Source organism: Oryx dammah, unplaced genomic scaffold, assembly GCF_014754425.2.
Source record: "Oryx dammah isolate SB20612 unplaced genomic scaffold, SCBI_Odam_1.1 HiC_scaffold_12, whole genome shotgun sequence".
Taxonomy (NCBI): Eukaryota; Metazoa; Chordata; class Mammalia; order Artiodactyla; family Bovidae; genus Oryx; species Oryx dammah.
The window spans coordinates 14348689-14370359 of NW_024070196.1; the positions used below are offsets into that span (position 1 = coordinate 14348689).

General features: G+C 46.2%; 1 protein-coding gene across 4 annotated transcripts in view; it reads right to left on the bottom strand.

Annotated features, from left to right (window-relative positions):
- The window catches only part of GAB1 (GRB2 associated binding protein 1), a 125008-nt gene extending 105791 nt beyond the window's left edge, over positions 1-19217 (bottom strand). For 3 of the 4 annotated variants that reach the window (XM_040250450.1, XM_040250451.1, XM_040250449.1), the window contains exon 1: positions 19012-19169. In XM_040250450.1, coding sequence (XP_040106384.1) covers positions 19012-19083 — 72 coding nt within the window. In that variant the 5' untranslated portion in view covers positions 19084-19169. Of the gene's footprint in view, positions 1-19011 lie in introns of all 4 variants that reach the window. The other variant, XM_040250452.1, reaches the window with a different exon arrangement.
- Positions 19218-21671: the final 2454 nt, after the last annotated feature.

Genomic DNA, 21671 nt, shown 5'->3' on the forward strand with positions numbered 1-21671 from the left:
CGTTTGTCATCGAGAAGAGTTTGATCAAAATCACGGCAGAAAAACGCTAAGCACATAGTTTTTTTATTATTTACTTGTTTAAACACATTTTTAAAAAGCATCAAGCACAAGGCCCTCATCTCACAGAAAACAGGTAGAAGTTCCTTTCTGAGTTTTGATTCTTGCCTGTCTATCCCACTCTCTATTCACATTTACTTCCATGGGATTTTCCTTCTTCTCGCATTTTTTTCTCCATGCTAACTCAGCATTTCTCTGAGTGTAAAAGACCACCTACATCAGAATCAGCAGGGATTTGAATCAGAAAATGCAGTTTTCTGGGCCTCTCCGGAGATTTTATGAAAAGTTTCAAAAGAAGGGTAGAGCTGCAGAATTTTTATTTCAGAAGTCACCCAGGTGATTGGTCTGCACACAAAAGCGTGAGGACCACCGCCCCCAAACCCTTGATTCTTCCTGCACCGAAGGACACAGGGATCCTATAGGACTATATAAACAAGTGCCATCAGAGCAGCCAGCCGAGAAGACAGAGCAGTGTGGTAGTTCTGATCACCTTCCTTTTGAAATACACATGGAAGCAGCAAGGAAGTGTGGAGACTGAACTAACTGAGACAGCACAAATGCAGGCTCGTCAGCCCTGCTCCGTGGCTGCTGCCAATTACAGTAGCCAGACCTGCAAGGGGACTGATTACATGTAATTTATAAAAAGTAAACAAGCTGAGCGGCTTGTGAACAATGAAGGGTGATATTCAAGCCAAGAGGTAATAAAAAGCATGAATAAATGATTCAGCATCCCCCTCCCCACCCAGACAACAATTGGTTATATTCCAGCTAGGATCAGCACAGAAAAAAACAAACAAAAAAAAAAAACAAAAAAACCTGTATTTGGGGGAATGACATAAATGATAATAAACCATGTATCATGGGAGAAAGATTTATGTCTCTCGCTGGAACCCTTGTGACAGGGCTGCACAGACCCAAACTCTGGGGGTTCTATAGCTCAGCCGTCTAAATGGCTTTTTCTCAATCTTATTAAAGCCAGAAAAGGAAGTGCCTGTGTCCAGGGCTGCAACACAGTCCTGCATCTGAATTGTGGCTTTTAAAGGAAACATGGGGAAATAAAGCAAATGAATTAATCACTTGTCGGAACCAGGTTTTATGAAGGATTCTTCTACGTGAGTGTTTCCCAACTTCAGCCCTGTTGATATCTGGGGCTGGGGCATTCTTGGTTGCAATGGCTGTCCCATGCACTGCTTCTTTAGCAGCATCTCTCCCTCAACCAGGGCTTCCCAGGCGGCTCAGAGGTAAAGAATCCACCTGCCAATGCAGGAGACACAGGAGGTTTGGGTTCAGTCCCTGGGTTGGGAAGATCCCCTGGAGGAGGAAATGGCAACCCACATGAGTATTCTTGCCTGGAAATCCCATGGACAGAGGAGCCTGGTGGGCTACAGTCCACGGGGTCGCAAAGAGTCGAACATGACTGGGCACACATACCATACCCTACAGCCTCAACCTATCAGCCACCAGCAGCACCCCCAGTGGTGACAACCAAAAAACATCTCCTCCAGAAATTGCCAAATGTTCGCAGTGGGGCAAAATCACCATCCCACTGGCACTAAAAGTCATTGCTGTACACAGACACATCATGGGGAACTGTGCATATTAGTGAAGTAGCTTGAGGACCACATTTTTGACATAATAAATATCTCATGATTTTTGCTTTTATATATATGATCTTCCCTGGTGGCTCAGATGGTAAAGAATCAGTCTACAACACAGGAGACCCAGGTTCAATCCCTGGGTCAGGAAGATTCCCTGGAAAAGGATATGGCAACCCATTCCAGGATTCTTGCTTAGAAAATTCCATGGACAGAGCAGCCTGGAGGGCTACAGTCAATGGCGTCACAAAGAGTTGGACACAACTGGGCAACTAACACTAACACACACACACACAATCAGTCACGTCCGACTCTTTGCAACCCCACGGACTGCAGCATGCCAGGCTTCCCTGTTCATCACCAACTCCTGGAGCTTGTTCAAACTCATCTCCATGGCGTTGGTGATGCCATCCAACCATCTCATCCTCTGTCGGCCCCTTCTCCTCCTGCCTTCAATCTTTCCCAGCATCAGGGTCTTTTCCAATGAGTCCATTCTTCACATCAGGTGGCCAAAAGATTGGAGTTTCAGCTTCAGCATCAGTCCCATCAATGAATATTTGGACTGATTTCCTTTAGGATTGACTGGCTTGATCTCCTTGCAGTCCAAGGGACTCTCAAGAGTCTTCTCCAACACCACAGTTCAAAAGTATCAATGCTTCAGTGCTCAGCTTTCTTTATGGTCCAACTCTCACATCCATTCCATACATGACTACTGGAAAAACCATAGCTTTGACTAGGTGGACCTTTGCTGGCAAAGTACCGTCTCTGCTTTTTAATACAGTGTCTAGCTTTTTCTTCCTCAAAAGCTATGACCAGCCTAGACTCTACATATAAATAACATACACATACATACACACATATATTTCTTAAGTTCACAAATCTAGGTTTTAAAATATATTTTTCCATTACCAGGGACGATAATACACAATCGTAATACATTAGGGGGCTATTCAAACCACCATAAACATGCCACATAAGAAAATAACTGAGGGGGCTTCTCGCCTGTCCTAGTCACAATCAATCAGCTGTCTGCTTTATCACCAGAGGATTTCTATTTGCTTAACAAAGCCAAGGTATCCATCAGGCATAGGTCACAAAGTGTTAGAGCCCATAAGATTTTAAGGAGCCCAGAAAAGTGTCTTAATAGGATTTTTTTTAAAAGCAGAATAAAAAAATGAACATCATAACAGCTTAAAAAAAAAAAAAAGAATAACAGCTCAGTTCAGTTCAGTCACTCAATCGTGTCCGACTCTTTGAGACCCCATAAATTGCAGCATGCCAGGCCTCCCTGTCCATCACCAACTCCCGGAGTTCACCCAAACTCACATCCGTTGAGTCGGTGTTGTCATCCAGCCATCTCATCCTCTGTCGTCCCCTTCTCCTCCTGCCCCCAGTCCCTCCCAGCATCAGAGTCTTTCCCAATGAGTTAACTCTTCGCATGAAGTGGCCAAAGTACTGGAATTTCAGCTTTAGCATCATTCCTTCCAAAGAAATCCCAGGGCTGATCTCCTTCAGAATGGACTGGTTGGATCTCCTTGCAGTCCAAGGGACCCTCAAGAGTCTTCTCCAACACCACAGTTCAAAAGCATCAATTCTTTGGCGCTCAGCTTTCTTCACAGTCCAACTCTCACACCCATACATGACCACTGGAAAAACCATAGCCTTGACTAGACGGACCTTTGTTGGCAAAGTAATGTCTCTGCTTTTGAATATGCTATCTAGGTTGGTCATAACTTTCCTTCCAAAGAGTAAGCATCTTTTAATTTCATGGCTGCAATCACCATCTGCAGTGATTTTGGAGCCCCCAAAAATAAAGTCTGACACTGTTTCTACTGTTTCCCCATCTATTTCCCATGAAGTGATGGGACCGGATGCCATGATCTTTGTTTTCTGAATGTTGAGCTTTAAGCCAACTTTTTCATTCTCCTCTTTCACTTTCATCAAGAGGCTTTTTAGCTCCTCTTCACTTTCTGCCATAAGGGTGGTGTCATCTGCATATCTGAGGTTATTGATATTTCTCCGGGCAATCTTGATTCCAGCTTGTGCTTCTTCCAGCCCAGCATTTCTCATGATGTACTCTGCATATAAGTTAAATAAGCAGGGTGACTATATACAGCCTTGACGGACTCCTTTTCCTATTTGGAACCAGTCTGTTGTTCCACGTCCAGTTCTAACTGTTGCTTCCCGACCTGCATATAGGTTTCTCAAGAGGCAGGTCAGGTGGTCTGGTATTCCCATCTCTTTCAGAATTTTCCACAGTTTATTGTGATCCACACAGTCAAAGGCTTTGGCACAGTCAATAAAGCAGAAATAGATGTTTTTCTGCAACTCTCTTGCTTTTTCCATGATCCAGAGGATATTGGCAATTTGATCTCTGGTTCCTCTGCCTTTTCTATAACCAGCTTGAACATCTGGAAGTTTATGGTTCACGTATTGCTGAAGCCTGGCTTTGAGAATTTTGAGCATTACTTTACTAGTGTGTGCTGCTGCTGCTAAGTCACTTCAGTCATGTCCGACTCTGTGTGACCCCATAGACGGCAGCCCACCAGGCTCCCCCGTCCCTGGGATTCTCCAGGCAAGAACACTGGAGTGGGTTGCCATTTCCTTCTCCAATGCATGAAAGTGAAAAGTGAAAGTGAAGTCGCTCAGTCATGTCTGACCCTCAGCAACCCCACGGACTGCAGCCTTCCAGGCTCCTCTATCCATGGGATTTTCCAGGCAATTGCCTTGAGAAATGAGTGCAATTGTGCAGTAGTTTGAGCATTCTTTGGCATTGCCTTTCTTTGGGATTGGAATGAAAACTGACCTTTTCCAGTCCTGTGGCCACTGCTGAGTTTTCCAAATTTGCTGGCATATTGAGTGCAGCACTTTCACAGCATCATCTTCCAGGATTTGAAATAGCTCCACTGGAATTCCATCACCTCCACTAGCTTTGTTCGTAGCGATGCTGTCCAAGGCCCACTTGACTTCACACTCCAGGATGTCTGGCTCTAGGTGAGTGATCACACCATCGTGATTATGTTAGTCATGAAGATTTTTTTGTACAATTCTTCTGTGTATTCTTGCCACCTCTTCTTAATATCTTCTGCTTCTGTTAGGCCCATACCATTTCTGTCCTTTATCGAGCTTATCTTTGCATGAAATAGTCCCTTAGTATCTCTAATTTTCTTGAAGAGATCTCTAGTCTTTCCCATTCTGTGGTTTTCCTCTATTTCTTTCATTGATCGCTGAGGAAGGCTTTCTTATCTCTCCTTGCTATTCTTTGGAACTCTGCATTCACATACTTATATCTTTCCTTTTCTCCTTTGCTTTTCATTTATCTTTTTTTCACAGCTATTTGTAAGGCCTCCCCAGACAGCCATTTTGCTTTTTTGCATTTCTTTTCCATGGGGATGGTCTTGATCCCTGTCTCCTATACAAAGTCACAAACCTCCGTCCATAGTTCATCAGGCACTCTATCAGATCTAGTCCTTTAAAACTATTTCTCACTTCCACTGTATAGTCATAAGGAATTTGATTTAGGTCATACCTGAATGGTCTAGTGGTTTTCCCTACTTTCTTCAATTTAAGTCTGAATTGGGCAATAAGGAGTTCATTACCTAAGCCACAGTCAGCTCCCTAACGGCTGCTGCAGCTGCTGCTAAGTTGCTTCAATCGTGTCCGACTCTGTGTGACCCCACAGATGGCAGCCCACCAGGCTCCTCCGTCCCTGGGATTCTCCAAGCAAGAACACTGGAGTGGGTTGCCATTTCCTTCTCCAGCGCATTAAAGTGAAAAGTGAAAGTTAAGTCTCTCAGTCGTGTCCGACTTTTCATGACCCCATGGACTGCAGCCCAGCAGGCTCCTCCGTCCACGGGGTCTTCCAGGCAAGAGTACTGGAGTGGTGTGTCCCTAACAGCTACCTACTAATAAATCCACCTTGGAATATATTCATCTTTATCTGGATATGAGTGCAAAATAAAATTTTCTTTTTTTTTTTTTTGAGTGGGGGATGGGAACCCACAAGGGCAAAAGTACCATGAATAGTCACGTGGACTTGGCCTCTAAATGGGAAGCCAAGAATGAAACAAACAAGTGCAATCTGTGGTGATGGGTGCTGTGCTGCAGGAATGAACAAGCATCAACGGAGAACAAAACAGACACTCTGGGTCCACGGGGTCTGCATGGATGAGTGATGCTGGTGGTGGGGAGTTCAGGGGAGGCTCCAGGGGTAGCCTGGGAGTGGCGGCAGAGCGGGTGGGGCCAGGAATTCCTGGCAGAGAGAAGCACACAGTGCAGGTCAAGGGCAGAGTGACCGATCACGAGGCCAAGTGGGGACCTGGAAGTTCAGTACGGGCCCACATCACAGAAAGCCCTGCCAGCCAAGAGAGAGAGAGAGCGGGTGGGGGGGGTGCGGTGGGGGGTTGAGCATTCCTCCGAGCTAAGGAACCCTGCAGGGCAGCCTCAAACTGGGATGATCAGGGTTTCAGAAAGGCTGTGCTGGCTGCCCTGATGAGGACAGTTTGAATGGGCACAAGGACGGGCTTTCCAGGTGGCTCTAGTGGTAAAGTGCCTGGCAGTGCAGGAGATGTAAGAGACGCACATTTGATCCCTGGGCCAGGAAGGTCCCCTGGAGGAGGAGACAGCAGCCTACTCCAGTATGCTTGCCTGGAGAATTCCCTGGGCAGAGGAGCCTGGAGGGTTACAGTCCATGGGGTTGCAAAGAGTCAGACATGACTTAGTGACTAAACAACAAATATCTATCTGTCAGTAGATATCACTATATTAATATCTATGCATTGGTATAGACGGGCTTCCTCAGTGGCTCAGGGTAAAGAACATACTTGCAGTGCAGGAGATGCAGAAGACATGGGTTTGAATCTTGGATGGGGAAGGTCCCCTAGACGAGAGCAAGGCAACCCCTCCAGCAATCTTACCTGGAGAATTCCATGGATGCAGGAGCCTGGCGGGCTACAGCCCCTGGGGTCGCAAAGAGTCAGACACTACTGAAGTGACTCAGGAAGGATGGAGCCAGGCAGTGGACTGGCTATTGTAAAAATCCCCACAGAAAGGCAAAAAGACAGCTTTAGGCAACACATAGGTCAAGAAGTCAAGAGATCTTTGGAAGATAAAACAGACAGGATTTGGTCACTGGGTGTGGAGAAGGAGAGAACAAAGAAAACCATCTGGTTTAAGCTGGAGGGGAGAGGAGGGTTGCAGGGAAGCTGGCGTGACTGACTAGAGAGAGCGAACAGCAGGAGGACGAGAGGACAGATTTAGGGAGAGGATGGTGAGCGCAGCTCTGCGTTGCTGTGGGGGTCGAAGCCGTTAGGGATCTACTCACCCCTCAGAGCCAGGGATGAGGAGCGAGAAATGTGCTGCAACTGTATCTTTGAATCATCAGCACATAATTCAGGGGCATTTCACTGGACTTTAAGGTCCATAGATGGACTTAAAAAGGTTAGGGAACATGAAGAAGACAATAAGGTTTGTGCGTCAGTTTGGAGGAATTCTAGGGACACTTCTGTTCAGTCGCTCAGTTGTGTCCGACTCTTTGTGACCCCATGGACTGCAGCACGCCAGGCCTCCCTGTCCATCACTGCCTCCTAGAGCTTGCTCAAACTCATGTCCATTGAGTCAGTGATGCCATCCAACCATCTCATCCTCTGTCATCCCCTTCTCCTCCCACCTTCAATCTTTCCCAGCATCAGGGTCTTTTCCAGTGAGGGGGCTCTTCACATCAGGTGGCCAAAATACTGGAGCTTCAGCTTCAGTATCAGTCCTTCCAGTGAATATTCAGGATTGATTTCCTTTAAGATTGACCTCCTTGCTGTCCAAGGGACTCTCAAGAGTCTTCTCCAGCACCACAATTCGAGAGCATCAATTTTTATGGAAACTACCATATATAAAATAGATAATCAACAAGAACCTACTGTATAGTATGGGCAATGATACTTAATATCTTGTAATAACCTATAATGGGAAATAATTTGAAAAAGTATATATATATATACATTCAATATATACAACTGAATCACTTTGCTGGAAAGTAACAAACCTGTAAATCAACTATACTTCATTAAAAAAGAAATACTGAACAACCACCATGATGTGGGCACAAGTCAAGCAAAAAAAAAAAAAGAATTCTGTGAAAATGAAGAACATAGAGCTATTACCAAATTTTCAAAAAGGTTCATGAACTCCCAGTGGGTGAAGAACTACTAATAGCATGACATGAGAGATCAGCCAGGGCTAGCTGGCACTAGAGCCCTTAGGAGCACCAACACTTCCAGAAACCAGAGCCTGACATCAGGAAGGTACGGGGAAGAACATACTTTGAGAAGACTACTGACCATCTCCAACGGTGGAGTCAAGAGTGCCATGAAAAATAAGAATTAACAAGTTCAGATCGGACTTCCCTGGTGGCCCAGTGGTTGAGAATCCATCTGCCAATTCAGGGGACACGAGTTCAGTCCCTGGTCCAGGAAGATGCCACACGCCACGGGGCAACTAAGCCCATGTGCCACAACTACTGTGCCTACATACCACAACTCCTGCAGCCTCAGAGCCTGTGTTCCGCAACGAGAAGCCACCACAATGAGAAGCCTGTGTTCCACAACCAAGAGTAGCCCCTGCTCACCACAACCAGAGAAAGCCTGAGTGCAGCAACCAAGACCCAGAGCAGCCAGTAAGTAAATAAACAAAAATAAAACGTTCAGATCTAGTTCTGCTAGACTGGACAACCACGGGGGACCTTGGGGTAAATCAGTTAGATAAGAAGGGACGAAAAAGACCCGGGCTGTATTCCATTATGAGATGAGCAGCAAGTAAGGAAGAGGCGGAGATCAAGTGGACACAACCCACCTGTGAGTCTGGCTGGGAAAGGGAGGTACAGGAGTCTCACCCTAGCCCTGTCTTTGAAAACAGAATCCACCTTTTACGGTCCTGGCGAAATCTCTCTGGATCCCTTCATAATACCTTCCTTGCGTCCTTGAACTCACCTCCCTCGGCTGAATTCTTCTAGACCGTGGTACCACACATCACTGATCATAGCATAATTTGCGTTATCCAGCGCCCTCTATGTCCCCAGCAGCACGTGGACTCCTGTAGATGGAGGCAGCGTGCTCTTGGGCCTCTCCTGAATTCCTCCCAAGGCCTTATTCTCAGCTAGCATTCCACCAAGGACTGCAGGGCCTGACCTCCCAAGTAAGAGATCTGGCCCTGCCAGAACAGCTGGTTAACTTGTATGACCTTGGACAAATCAATGAAGTCTCCCGGAGGCCAATTCCTGTAAAAAGAGGAGGCTGAACTCTTCCGCTAGGGAAGGAGATAAGTGTAATTGGGAAAGATACTCGATGTAGCGGCTTGTTTTTGTAATGCAAATCATAGAAAATAAAACTGGATTAAAAACCACTGGACACTCAAATAACACGTGATAAAAAAAATAGGCTAGAAAAGGTTGAGAAACATTGAACTAGATGATTTATAATTTCAGGCTTAGAATTTGACAATCACTCGGTCATGCTATTCAAAAGACTGTGCCAGGTACCACACTGTGCACTTCAGACGCAGAGAACAAATGCCATCTTTGTCCTCTGGAAATTCATATCCTATTACAAACACCAAAGAATGATAGATGAAGCCATAATTTTCTTTGTAAATAGATCATGTGTACATATCTTCTACTGTGTACACTATGGGTCATTATGAAAATCATCCAGAAAAAAATATGCTAAAACTATAAATACACCAGCTATGCTTTTCCCATTTGGACTATTTCACTGCTTAAATGAAGAGAAGGAAGAAAGAATACTGTTATATAGCATGAATTTAATTTTATGCACTTTTGGTAAATGACCTAGATGCCCTGGGAAGAGTACTCAAATGGCTTTGGTTTTATGCAACAGCATCACCAGCTTCCCAGGTGGCTCAGTGGCCTCCCTGGTGGCTCAGACGGTAAAGCGTCTGCCTGCAACGTGGGAGACCCGGGTTCGATCCCTGGGTTGGGAAGATCCCTGGTGCAGGAAATGGCAACCCACTCGTTTTCTTGCCTGGAAAATCCCGCAGACAGCGGAGCCTAGTGGGCTACAATCCATGGGGTCCCGAAAGAGTCAGACACGACCGAGCACACAAGCACAACAGCATCGCCGGGAACAAACTAACTTCTCAAATGCTCCACATTCTCACTTGCTCAGGATTCCCTTTTACCTTTCCCCCACACTTCAACCATTTAAATCTGAAATTGTCAGGGGGATCTTGTAAAACCCAGTCCTCCTACACAACTTTGGGGTCAATTATAACCTTGCCAGAAGGGGGGGTGAGGGGGGTGTGTGTCTGCAACCCCATGGACTGTCCTCCCTCCATAGAATTCTCCAGGCAAGAATACTGGAGTGGATTGCCATTCCCTTCTCCAGGGGCTCTTCCTGACCCAAGGATCAGACCCGGATCTCCTACACTGCTGCCTGATTCTTTACCGTCTGAGCCACCAGAGAAGACCACTTCAGATACTACTTCCCTAGCCCAAGAGCCTTCTTTGTCGAATTCTAGGTAACACCAGTGGAATTCCAATCATTTGAGGTAGCATTTTACCAAGTGTCTCTCCTCTAAGAGACAAAGATTAAAGCATGTCTTGCCCCCAGATCAGACGGTCATCCCCAATCAGAAGCACTTTCTTCTTGGCTAGGATGACTCTGGCTTAGGCACCGATCGGAATGTGTGAGGACTGGGGTGAGAAAGCACAGCAGGTACTTAAATCTTGAACTAGGTTGTCATTTCAGGGAGGGGTCCGGCCAGTTAGAAAGTAGCCTAACTGCAATTCCCAACAGTAGTGACTAAAAAGTGCATTTCGGGAGAGAAAAACAATCAACTTGCTGGCTGGAACACTCTGATTCCTAGTCTTGATTACCACATAACAGGACATAAATAACTCCCCCCATTTCAGAGAATAGGTAAAAGAACATGTGTGTAAGGATTTTGACCTGAATACTTTGTGGTGTTGGTGGTGAGGCTTCTACTACAGAGGAAAAGTGGAAACAGAGGGGAAGAGAGCAAGAGGGTTGGGATTCCTGGGGAAAGAGTGCTTTCCACCACATACCCACTTGAAAAAAGTTAGCAGGTAAAGTTCTATAGCAATGGGTAATCTAACTGATTAATTATGATAAACATTGAATACAAAATACTAATTACAGAATATCAAATGCAATAAAAACAACAACAGAGTTCTCCATGCCCTGATACTACTGCCCTGCATTCTATATTTCACAAAAGCAAGCAGGAACTAAAATTATATTTACCTGCTTATTTCACATGTAACAGCTAAATATCTCTAGGCAATAACAACAAATATTCAATTTAACCAAGCAATAACAAAGTCAGTTACAAACCCTTATTATTAATTAACATTCCCCCCTCCACCGCTTCCAACCAGAGGATGAAAAGTAAAATGCAATTTTAATGTTTTCTTTTTCCATGTGTGATATTCTTAAAGAACTATGTATAAAACTTTTCCAAAAAATTTAAACGACATGAGTCAAGACAAAGGATAAAAAGGGAAAAGAAAAACAGTGAAGCAGGACAGTTAAAGCAAAGTTTAGTATTTTTCTTTCCTAAAAAAAATGACTAAAGAGTTTTACATTGAAGAGAAATGTTTGGACTGTCGGTATATTGTTTTTAATTCATGGAACAATGTAGCCATTTGTTTTTTTCCTTTTAGGACATTGTTTTGTTTTGAACACATAAGGAATTACCTAGGCCAACTATGAATTCAAAGAAAAAAGCTGGGAGAAAAAAAAAACTACCACCAGACGAAAAACTCGTGGTAAATTTGGCATTCTTTCCAGTATATAAAAATAAAACTCAGTTTGGAATTATGATAAAAATCTCCGAAACACACAGAAAGAATAGTTAAAGAGTAGAAAAAAAAATGTACGATCACTCACATTTCCCCTCCTAGAAGCTCTATTTCTTTGCAATTCACATCTTCACGTGCAGTTTGCATATAGTAGCTCTGCTAAAAACAACCACATGGAAAATTTCTGTACCAGATAACACTGCAGGACAGGGCTTGGCAGCTACAAGTTGTAATCAGAATGCTTCAAGGGCTAATGTAACCCAGATAACGACCAAGCATGCATTTCGGTGCAGTCTTAACTTTTTTTTTTTTTTTTTTTTAATAGCAGGCTGTGGGAGGGTCAAAAGCTATTGGGTTCTACTTTATATGCATTCAGCAATGAGAATTTTTCCGTAAGGGAGCATTTTGCTTCCATGAATAAAAGAATTGCTTAAAATATACAAGATTCTTTTCCAGTTAATGCCTTCTTGTAGGAGATGAGGTGCTCACACAGACAAGCCTAGAATGGGAAAAAGTTTTCCGGTTCCTAAAATGCCTTTCCCCAGTAATTCCACAGGCCTGCATCTTCATCTCCACTGCCTTAGGGCTCCCCCAGCGTTGGCAAATGAAGAGGCTACTTATTTAAGGACCGCGGAAATCCATGGTATAATGAGCCACTTTTCCCCAAGAGTAATCTGAAGAAGAAAAGAACGCTGATTTTATTTATGCCTGTTGCCTAAGAGGGGGAGCAGAAGGAGACCTGGGTCTTGATAAGTTTCCTGTACATTCGTGGATGAGACAGAGGCACTGAAGCCTTGTGACTTCAAGCCAAGTTCAAGTGGCAGATTCAGATGGAGCTCTCACTTGGGGGAAGTGAGCCACCATATTAATGCAAGGAATGTGAAATGGGAGAAACCCTTCCATCCACAGTCAGGAGGGGGGTTCGTGTGATCCAATGGGGTTATTCTCTTTTCCTCCAACGCTGGCTGGCACTCACACAGCTGAGCTAAGATGGCTTCCAAAGTCCAAAATAAGACGCTAGCCCAAGGCAGCCTGGGCCCTCCCGCGGGAACCCTGAGGCAAATGAATCAAAGGCTCTTTTATTCTCCCTCCCACCAGAACATGCTCCCTCTCTGTTGTAAACGAAATCCTTGCCAGCATGAATTATTTAGTTCCAAACAGACATAAAGAAATCTTAAATAACACATGTCCTCGGAATTTTAATAAGTTCAGGTGATGGACAAGTGGAGCTGTTGGGTTTGTTTCTCGCCTGGGATAGAAAATTCACCGGTGGTCAGGAGCCCATCAGCAGCATGAGATTGTGGCAGAGACGGAAACTTCTCAAACTGCAAGTTACAGCTGACATCCAAACTCCACGCATGAAACAGAGGTGCTCCGTCCTTCTCACTGGGATGTCTGAACTCCAAACCAAGTCCCTGTCCTTTCAAACCAGGCTTCCCTTCTGATTCTGCTATTTCTGTCAGCAGCACCTGGATTCTTCCAAGAATAGAGCCTGAAATTCACTCATGAGGTCTTCCCTGACTGGCTCCACCTCCCTCCCCGCTAGTCTGAACTCTTAAGCAGTTACTCTCTGTATCAACCACTTGACAATTCATCCTATATGGCCTTATAAACAGAGCTCCTGTTAAATGACTGAAAGGAACATGCATTTACAGCTTGTCTTCACAAAGACTAGAAACTTCTTACGGGAAGGGATTGGGCCTTTCCCTCTGCTGGATGCCACACAAGGCAGATTTACAAAAGCTCCAGAGACACCTCTTTATTAATTCAGTCAACAGACACTTGGTGAGCCTCCACTCTGAATAGACACAGCACTCAGCTCAGGCACTCGGCAGCCTCGGGCTCAGTAAGCCTTCATTCCATTAAGGGAAGGGCTGGAGGGTCCCCAAAGAATTCTGCCTCTGTAGTTCTAATATATTCACCAGACCATTTAAGATGAACAAGAAATTAAGATTTATTTCCCCCAAAAAAGGAGGCCTATTGAGAAGCTCTGCATCTGCCCCTCCCCACCAAGGGAACATCTGAGAAGAGGAACATTAGATGCTAAGAGAATTTAGAATGAATAGATGTGTTGCCCACTCCTTCCCCATTTTACAGATAAGGAAACTGAGAATCAGAAGTTCACATGAGGATCCAAAGGTCTTGTGAATAGCAGCAAAACCCTGGCGAATTCTGGGTCCTGACACTCACTCAAGGGTTCCTTTTACCATAGCACAACTTACCCAAAACCTTTCAAAAATAAAGTAGTAATCCACCTGCGAAGATGTCCCTTCTCATGTGTTAGTCTCTATAAGAAAATAGAGTGCTGGCACTTACTCTTAGACATCCTCAACCTGAAAATCGTCAAGACTTTATCTACATACTTTTTATGTCCTCTCCAAAATATGGAAATTTGCTTAGTCTTAAAACCGCTTTGTCATCTTATTTCTTTCATATTCTTAAGCAGACCTATTATGGCAAATCACACTGAAATAATCAATTCTCCTGTCAACCAGATTATCCAAGCATAATTCTTGCCACATTGTTGTATCTGTTCAAAGATGATCAATTAAAAAAAAATTTTAAACCGAATTCTAAAACTACCCTCCACATGGATACACCTTCCTAAGAGTAATTTTGAATCCCAAAAGACAACAATCAGATGTAGGGAATTGGCAACTCTTATCACTAATCCCAGGCACAACAAAGAATTAACTATCATTAACGTTCATAAGGCTTCCCTGATGGCTTAGCAGTAAAGAATCTGTCTGCCAGTGCAGGAGACTCAGGTTTGATCCCTGGGTCAGGAAGATCCCCTGGAAAAGGAAATGGCAACCCACTCCAATATTCTTGTCTGGAGAATCCCATGGACAGAGGAGCCTGGCGGGCTACAGTCCATGGGGTCACGAAGAGCCGGACACGACTGAGAGACTAAACAACAACTTTCATAAAGACTTAATGTAATTGCTAGTTGATGATCTTTGCTACTAGAAACAAATTTCCTGCATTACTGGAAAAGGTAAAAAGAAAACATTCAAAATCTGAATGTTCACTAATGTGAGGACTGCAGGAAAAAATTTCCTTCAAAAGAACCATGATGCTCCTTCAGTCAGTGTAAGCAAAGACTTCAAAATCGGTTGACTGCTAATGGGGATTGCCAAAAAAGGGCAGGAAGAGCTTCCAGACATCACGGTCCTCTTTGTTGTAGTGACACTCCCGAGCAGGGACCTTAGCTCAGCTCCTGGGTTGTCCCTGAACAAGGAGATGCTGCTATTTTGCCTTCTCCATGCCTCTCTCTTGCATGTAAGATGGCAGGTGCCCACCCGGAGGAAGATGCTATTTCTGTTTCTAAGCCCCTTCCCAGAACCACATGTCCAGACAGAAACCATCCTACAAACTGACAGCTGAAGAGCAGAGTCCAAGCTGGGTATAGATTCCACACCCAAGAACCAGCTGAGGTCCTGATCCCCAGCTGGCTCGCCGCTAGCAGGCCACCTCACCCTGGCCCAGATGCAGGCTCTCTTGCTGAGAGCGCACATCAGCCTAAGGTGGACAGCTGGGCCGTGGAGGAGCCCAAACTTGGTGTCCAGGCTTGAGGCGGGCCATAGGGAAGCTCCCCCCTGCAGAGACAAGGGGATGGCCAGCTGGCTTGAAGCAGTCCTTTGTTTTCAAGACTTACCTTTTATCTCAGCAACAATTTCAACCGCTGATGAAAATTCATCATTAGTTCAAATGGTTGATTTGTCTTTAAACAACTCTTTAAAAATCTGAGCGCCGCTGTTGAGTGTATACTATCAAGATTTTACTTGGTTTCTATAACCTTGGTGACATTGATCTGTATGTTATTCTATGCAGGTCCCTAGCAGAGGAAGAAAACAGCTGTTTAATATATAACACAGGACAAAAACAGCAACACAGCAGCAGCAAAACTAACAGAAAGCAGAAAAATCTTCACTTCCATTCTATATTTAAAAAATATAGAGGATGAAACACATACAAGAGGTTCTTACCCTTTTGCAAATAAACATAGAAAGAAAAAGAGAGACAAAAAGGCTGGAGAGGGATTCCTGGATGGCACAGTGGACAAAAATCCACCTATCAGTGTAGGAGACACGGGTTCAATCCCTCATCCGGGAAGATCTCACATACCACAGAACAACTAAGCCCAGGCATCACAACTATTGAGCCTGTGCTCTGGAGCCTAAGAGTCTCAACTACAAGCCGATGTGCTGCTACTGAAGCCTGTGCCCCTCGAGCCCATGTTCTGCAATGAGAAGCCATCACAGTAAGAAGCCCCCACACCACAACTGGGGAGTTGCCCCAACACTCTTCAAGAAGAGAAAGCCCTTGCAGCAGCAAAGACCCAGCATGGCCAAAAACACACAAACCAATAAAATTATTTTTATCATATAGCTGGAGAATCTGCTCACTAGTCTTTTTCTTACTATCTTTTATGCTACTGTCACACTCTAGGAAATTCAAGAAAAACTTCCATAGCAGATGGACATACTAATATGTAAAAACAATGCTGCTGACTAATACAAATTTAAAAAGCAACATAAAATGGAGTTGTAAGTAGAATGCATTGGGGCCATAACTTGAGATGACTTTGGAGATAAAACTAAAACAATATTTTGTCACTTAAAAGCCCTGATGGATTCTCTTAATCAATGCTTGAACTACTCTTATAAATATTGGAAAACAGTGAGACAACTATCAAAGTCCTCTGGGCCAAGTGTCCCCCCGCCCCCCAAAATCAATGCCCAAAAACTCCCTGAAGTCTCCTGTAGCGATTATGGTACCAGGAAGTCAAGATATCTTATCACAGAGAATTTGTTCATTCAAAATCATTATCAAGCAACATTTTGCCTATTGGGTGGTCAACAATGTTTCCTTTCATCCAGAAAATAAAGATTTTACATGAAAACCAAACTCAGCAGAGGAGATGCATGTATATATATGCCATATCTTTGAGAGGTAAAGGTGTATTAGCCAAAACTATCTATATTGAATATGAAGCCAAACAGCAATCATCTGGAAATGTCAGAATCTTCTGGGCAATCACCTTGACAGTGCAAATTAAGACAAGCCTCAATTTAGCTTATAAGACTCCAGTAATTCTCTTAGACCCCTCAATTTTGGCAGCCACCCTCCCCACAGTCTTCCTGGGCTGTATCCATGGACTGATTAGTGTGGAAGGAAAACCCTAGTGCCCTGCCTCTCTCAGCTGTTAGGTATATTCTGCCCGCAGTCGACAACAATTGAGGGAGCCCACTGTTCCTCTGACATATCCTGTGATTTCCGTCTACATGAGCCTGTTCCTGAAAACATCTATGAAATGGCCATAGGGCTCAACTTGGGCACACAATTAGAAAGCACGTGGAGTTGCTGGCTTCCTTTTCTTTTTTTTAAATTAATTTATTTTAATTGGAGGCTAATTACTTTACAATATTGTGGTGGTTTTTGCCATACATTGACATGGATATGGCTTCCTTTTCTACATATGCTTGTCCTGTGTTTCTTCAGCACGGCACCTCTGATCCACAGTCCACTCTTCCTTGCATGTTATATCCATAGACTCACAGAAAGTCATAACCTGAAAGGTCCTATCCACATGACCCAGCCTCAGCACCACATAAACTTGATAAGAGGCGTTAACCTTTTAAAGCCCAGGCAGGCAGGCAGGCAGGCAGATCTGGGTTCAAATCCTGTTTCTGGTACACTCTGGTTCCGTAGATTGTGTTCTCATTTGTTAAGACAGATAATAACTGCCTCATAAAACTGTTGTAATGATCAGATGAAATATTAAAATTCTTAAATTGAGAATTTCTATTTTCTTGGTCCCAGTTAAGATGTAATTGTTTGGGCTGATTTTTAATAGTACATTAAATTGCAAGCCCAAGAGACAAGGCTTTTTTCCTACTGGGTTTTTTTGTTTTTTGTTTTTTTAATTTTATGGTCCCTAGTCTAGTGTGTGGCATCTTTTGAGAGAGCCATAAACCAAACACGTGAAAGAACGCATTAAATCTCTATTACCACTACCTATTCCAGCTAATGTAGTGTTCTTTAGTTTCCCCAAGAATCAATCATTTCCTAAACAGTACCTTCTCAAAACAAAAACATCAAACCACACCCTCTCCCCACACATACATACAACACATACACACAGAACTCCCAACTGAAAGACACACTGCTTCTCATCCCAACTTTTAGAATAAAGTCACCATATTTACCAGAATACTTGGGCAAACTGTGATAGATGGAGAGAGGGGATTTGGAAGAATTTTTAAAATCTCTGAAGAACATCCTTAGGATTTGTGGCATCAAATCCTTAAAGGAGAACTACTTGCCTATAGCAAATTCTGGCAGCAAGTAAACCAGAAACTCACTGGTGAGTTGTGGGCGAAGTTAAATATTGCACTTCACTCCGTTCTATGCAAGTAAACTAACAGGGTTACCTCGAGCTCTCGCATTGAGTGTAGACATCCTTCCACAAGAAACAGGGTCCATTATTACTCTCCCCGTTAGCAAATTTATATTTAAGGGGGCACATATTGTGCTTTTGAGACATACTTTACTAGACAAATATTTGCTCCATAAGCCAGGGCAAAGGTGTCATTTCTTTTCTTTGCTGTGGGCAGCGACAGAAGAATCAATGGGGGAGAAGGGGATAAGATCCCAGACTCCCCAAAGAGGACAGACTTCCGCTGCAGTAACGTTGGTTCTTTCAAGGAATATTTCCCCTAACGGCTAAAACGGCTTAACACATAATCAGCATCTTGTATCAATTACACAAATACCACGAAACAACTGTGGTGGCCTGGGAAAGGACCATAACACACAACTCCTAACTGGCCTTGGCTGTCCCCTCCCACGGGGTTTGACAGCGTGTCCAAGGCGCCCGAACACCAGCCATCAGGCTCCCCGCAGCGCCCTCCTCTCGCAGCAAACTGCCAAGGCTCTCGGGCCAAACTCCAACGTCCCTCGATTCAAAACCGAGAAAGTGTGAACCCCGCTAAGCAAACGGTAGGGCGCGTAATAACTTTTTTTTTCTTTTCCGTGGAGCGGATTGGAGATGCTCGGCTCTATCGCCAACTTCCCAGGTCTCCCGTCCGCTTTCCGAAACCATCCCGTAGGGAAGGCGGGAGGGAGGGCGGTCCAAAGAGAGGGCTGGTGAGTTTTAATACCTCCGTGGTTTTCTCAGTGCGGGAAATTTACTACACAGCAGCCCCTGAGAATTCGGTGCAGGTCTAACGAAAGGAAAATGCTCTCCCCCTCGCCCCTGCTAAAAGGAACAACAAAAAACACTCAGCAGGCGCTCAGCTGGCCACACCAGGCCTTCCTAAGGGCCGATGGAGAAAGAAATTTCTCCAGTCTGCAATCTGGAGAAAGAAAGATGCCTGGCCAAGCGGAGGCCCGGGCATGAGTGTCCAGCCTGGGTCCCCAGCCTGGCAGGGAAGGGGCCTACAGGGAAGGGATGGGGACTAAAGAGAAGGAGCAGTCGGCACGCGAGCCGCCCAGGGAGGGTAACGGGGGCCGAGCTCTACTTACATAACGCTTTAACTTTTTCTCCGGGGGGGACTTGCGGAGCCATCCCGAGCAGACCACTTCGCCGCCGCTCATGGTGCGAGCCTTTCGGGCTCCGGGCCCGGCGCGCTCCCGACACCTTCGACGCCGGACGGCCGTGCAGCTGCTGGGACCTCGCTCTCCCGCGGCGCACCCCAGGCGGACGGGGCGGGCCGGCTCCGCGGCGCTCTGGCTCTTGGCGTTCGAGTTTCTTCCCCGCAGGCAGGTCCGCGGACGTGAGTTGAAGCGGGCACAGCCGCCGAGGCCGACACCTCGGGGCAGGGGCCGCGGCCGGGCCGAAGATGCCCAGGCCTTCCTTCAGTGCACCCGCCCGGCCGCCAGGCGCGCCGTCCCGCCGGCCGCCTCCTCTGCGCTCGGGCTCCACGGGACTCTGCCCCGGCGCGGAGCCCGAGCCTCGGCCCCCTGCGCTCCGCCCCTTCGGGATGGGACCTCCCAGAGCGCACTCCGAGACAGACACGACGCTGCACGCGCGCACACACACAGTCTCACACGCTCATACACACACAATGCCCCCGCGCAGTGCCCACTCCGACTGGCCAGCTCTAGGTTTCACTGCGCTTGGCGCTATCCCCTCCTTCCTCCTTCTGGAGGGAGGGTGGGTCACTTCCCCGAGGCGCCCGGACCGCGGCAAGGAATGGGAAAGCCGCGAGGGTCCCGCGGTCAGCGGGCTCAGGGTTGGTCCCGGGCCACGGAGGGAGCCGCCGGCTCGGCGTCGCTGGGCAGAGCGCAGGTCCCGCCGAAGGGTGGGTCCGCGCTGGCCGCCGCCGCAGGAGAGAGAAAGCAGAGGGCGGCAGAAGAACGAGGCGCTGGGCTGCTTGGCTGCGGGGACCAAGCCTACCGTCCCGTCCCCTAGCGCTGCTCCGGCGCCGCCTCCCCCACCCCAGGGCGCGCGGCAGGTTCTGGGCGGCCCGGCCCCCGGCCCCGATCCCTCCCTCTCCTGGCCTCCCGGCTCCCTCTTCCTCTCTTTCCTCCTCCCCTTCCCACGTTCGGGCCGGCTCGGGTTTCTGCCCAGACTTTCTCTGAAACTCCGCCGGAGCGCTTCCAGCCAAAACAACAAGGGCCAGGGAGGAGGAGACGCGCGGAGGGAGGGAGCGAGCGAGGGAGGGCGCGGGAGTCCGAGAGGCACCCTGGGATCTGTAGTTCGGGACGCTGGAGAGGGGTCCTCGGCGCCCCCGGCGGCCGTGGATCCCGGAGCCCCCGGCGGGCTGGTCGCCAAGGAAGGCGGCGAAGCCACGCCGAGGGTAACGTCGTGTCATCTCGGGTTCCCGGGCGACCGAGGAACATCCGATGGTTCAAGTCTGTGGATTGCCATCTTGGCTCAGCCGAGTGTCAGTTCGGAGTTTGTTCTGTGCGGGAGATCGGGAGTTGGGGGCGGGGGAGAGGGGGGCGGGTACTTGACTGCGTGGAAAGCGAAACAGCCTGGAGGAAGACCGCGCGCCCTGGAGAGTCTGCGATCCCGGGGTTTCTGCCCGCAAGACAGGCAGAGACCAGGAGGGCGAGGTCGCTGGGAGCGCGCCAAGGCGACCAGCCTGCAGGGGAGGTCAGAAGGGGACCCTCCCGGACTGATGTGTGCTGGTCCCCGGAACAGCCTTGCCTGAGTGGTGGGAGCGCTTAGTGGACCCAAAGGATTCAGTTGAATCTATCTCTGGGGGCATTTTGAAGCCTTACACTCCCTCCATTTGTTGCCAGTTTCTTCCACTTGCCTTGGCTTTTATTTAAAATCAACCCTTGGTGTGTTGGACCAGAAAAGGGGACCTTCACTGGATGTCCTAATTCTATTTGTTTTCTCGTGTGTGTTTTACAATGACTATGATACCTGGCCCTGAGATTAACACGATCCTGTAAGAGAAATATCTTTTCCAAAGTATTTATGAGAAACAAAGCCCCCAGACAGATTTTGGAACGTGGTGTAAATAATCAGATAAGAGTGCCAAACGTTTCTGGAAAAAAATAACCTCATGCTTGTTCTTGTTAATACAACATTCATATTCAGGAGTTCCTCTTGAGTTTTAAAATGTTATACAATTGTAGTAGGAAATTAGGTGCTGGGGTGGTGACAAATAAAGGTCCCTGCACTCAGAGCAGTGACATTTCTGTGGTGACATAAGATAGTTAACAGGGGTCAACGCAAGTACAGATTGTGATAAGTGTGCCCTGGGAGAAACTGGAAGAATAGTAAGGGTGGAACTAGGTCAGATACTAGGGGAGAAGTCTTCCTTAAAGAGGCAGCTAGCCAGAGATGTGAAAGATGTTGTAAAGATGTTGTCTTGTGAAAAGATCAAAGGGATAACCATAAGGAGGACTGAGAGAGAAAAAACAACCCAGGGGGCTTATTGTTTTTCTTAAATGTTAGAATACAAGTGAGTGTAATTTTTATGGCAGCTAATAAAGCAAAGCAATTTTTATGTGAACTCGGTTTTACCACAAGCCATCCACAAGCCATCCATATGAAAATAAATCACTAAATTTGTTTTCTACTTCTACCACAAGCAGTGTGTCTGTATACTGAGTCAAAGTATTTCAAATTAGCATGGCAGAGACTGGTTCACTCTTTCATAGTTAACTGTTTGCTAGATAATTTACCACTTCCTCCACTCCTGTTATTTTAAAGTTCTTTTTTAAAA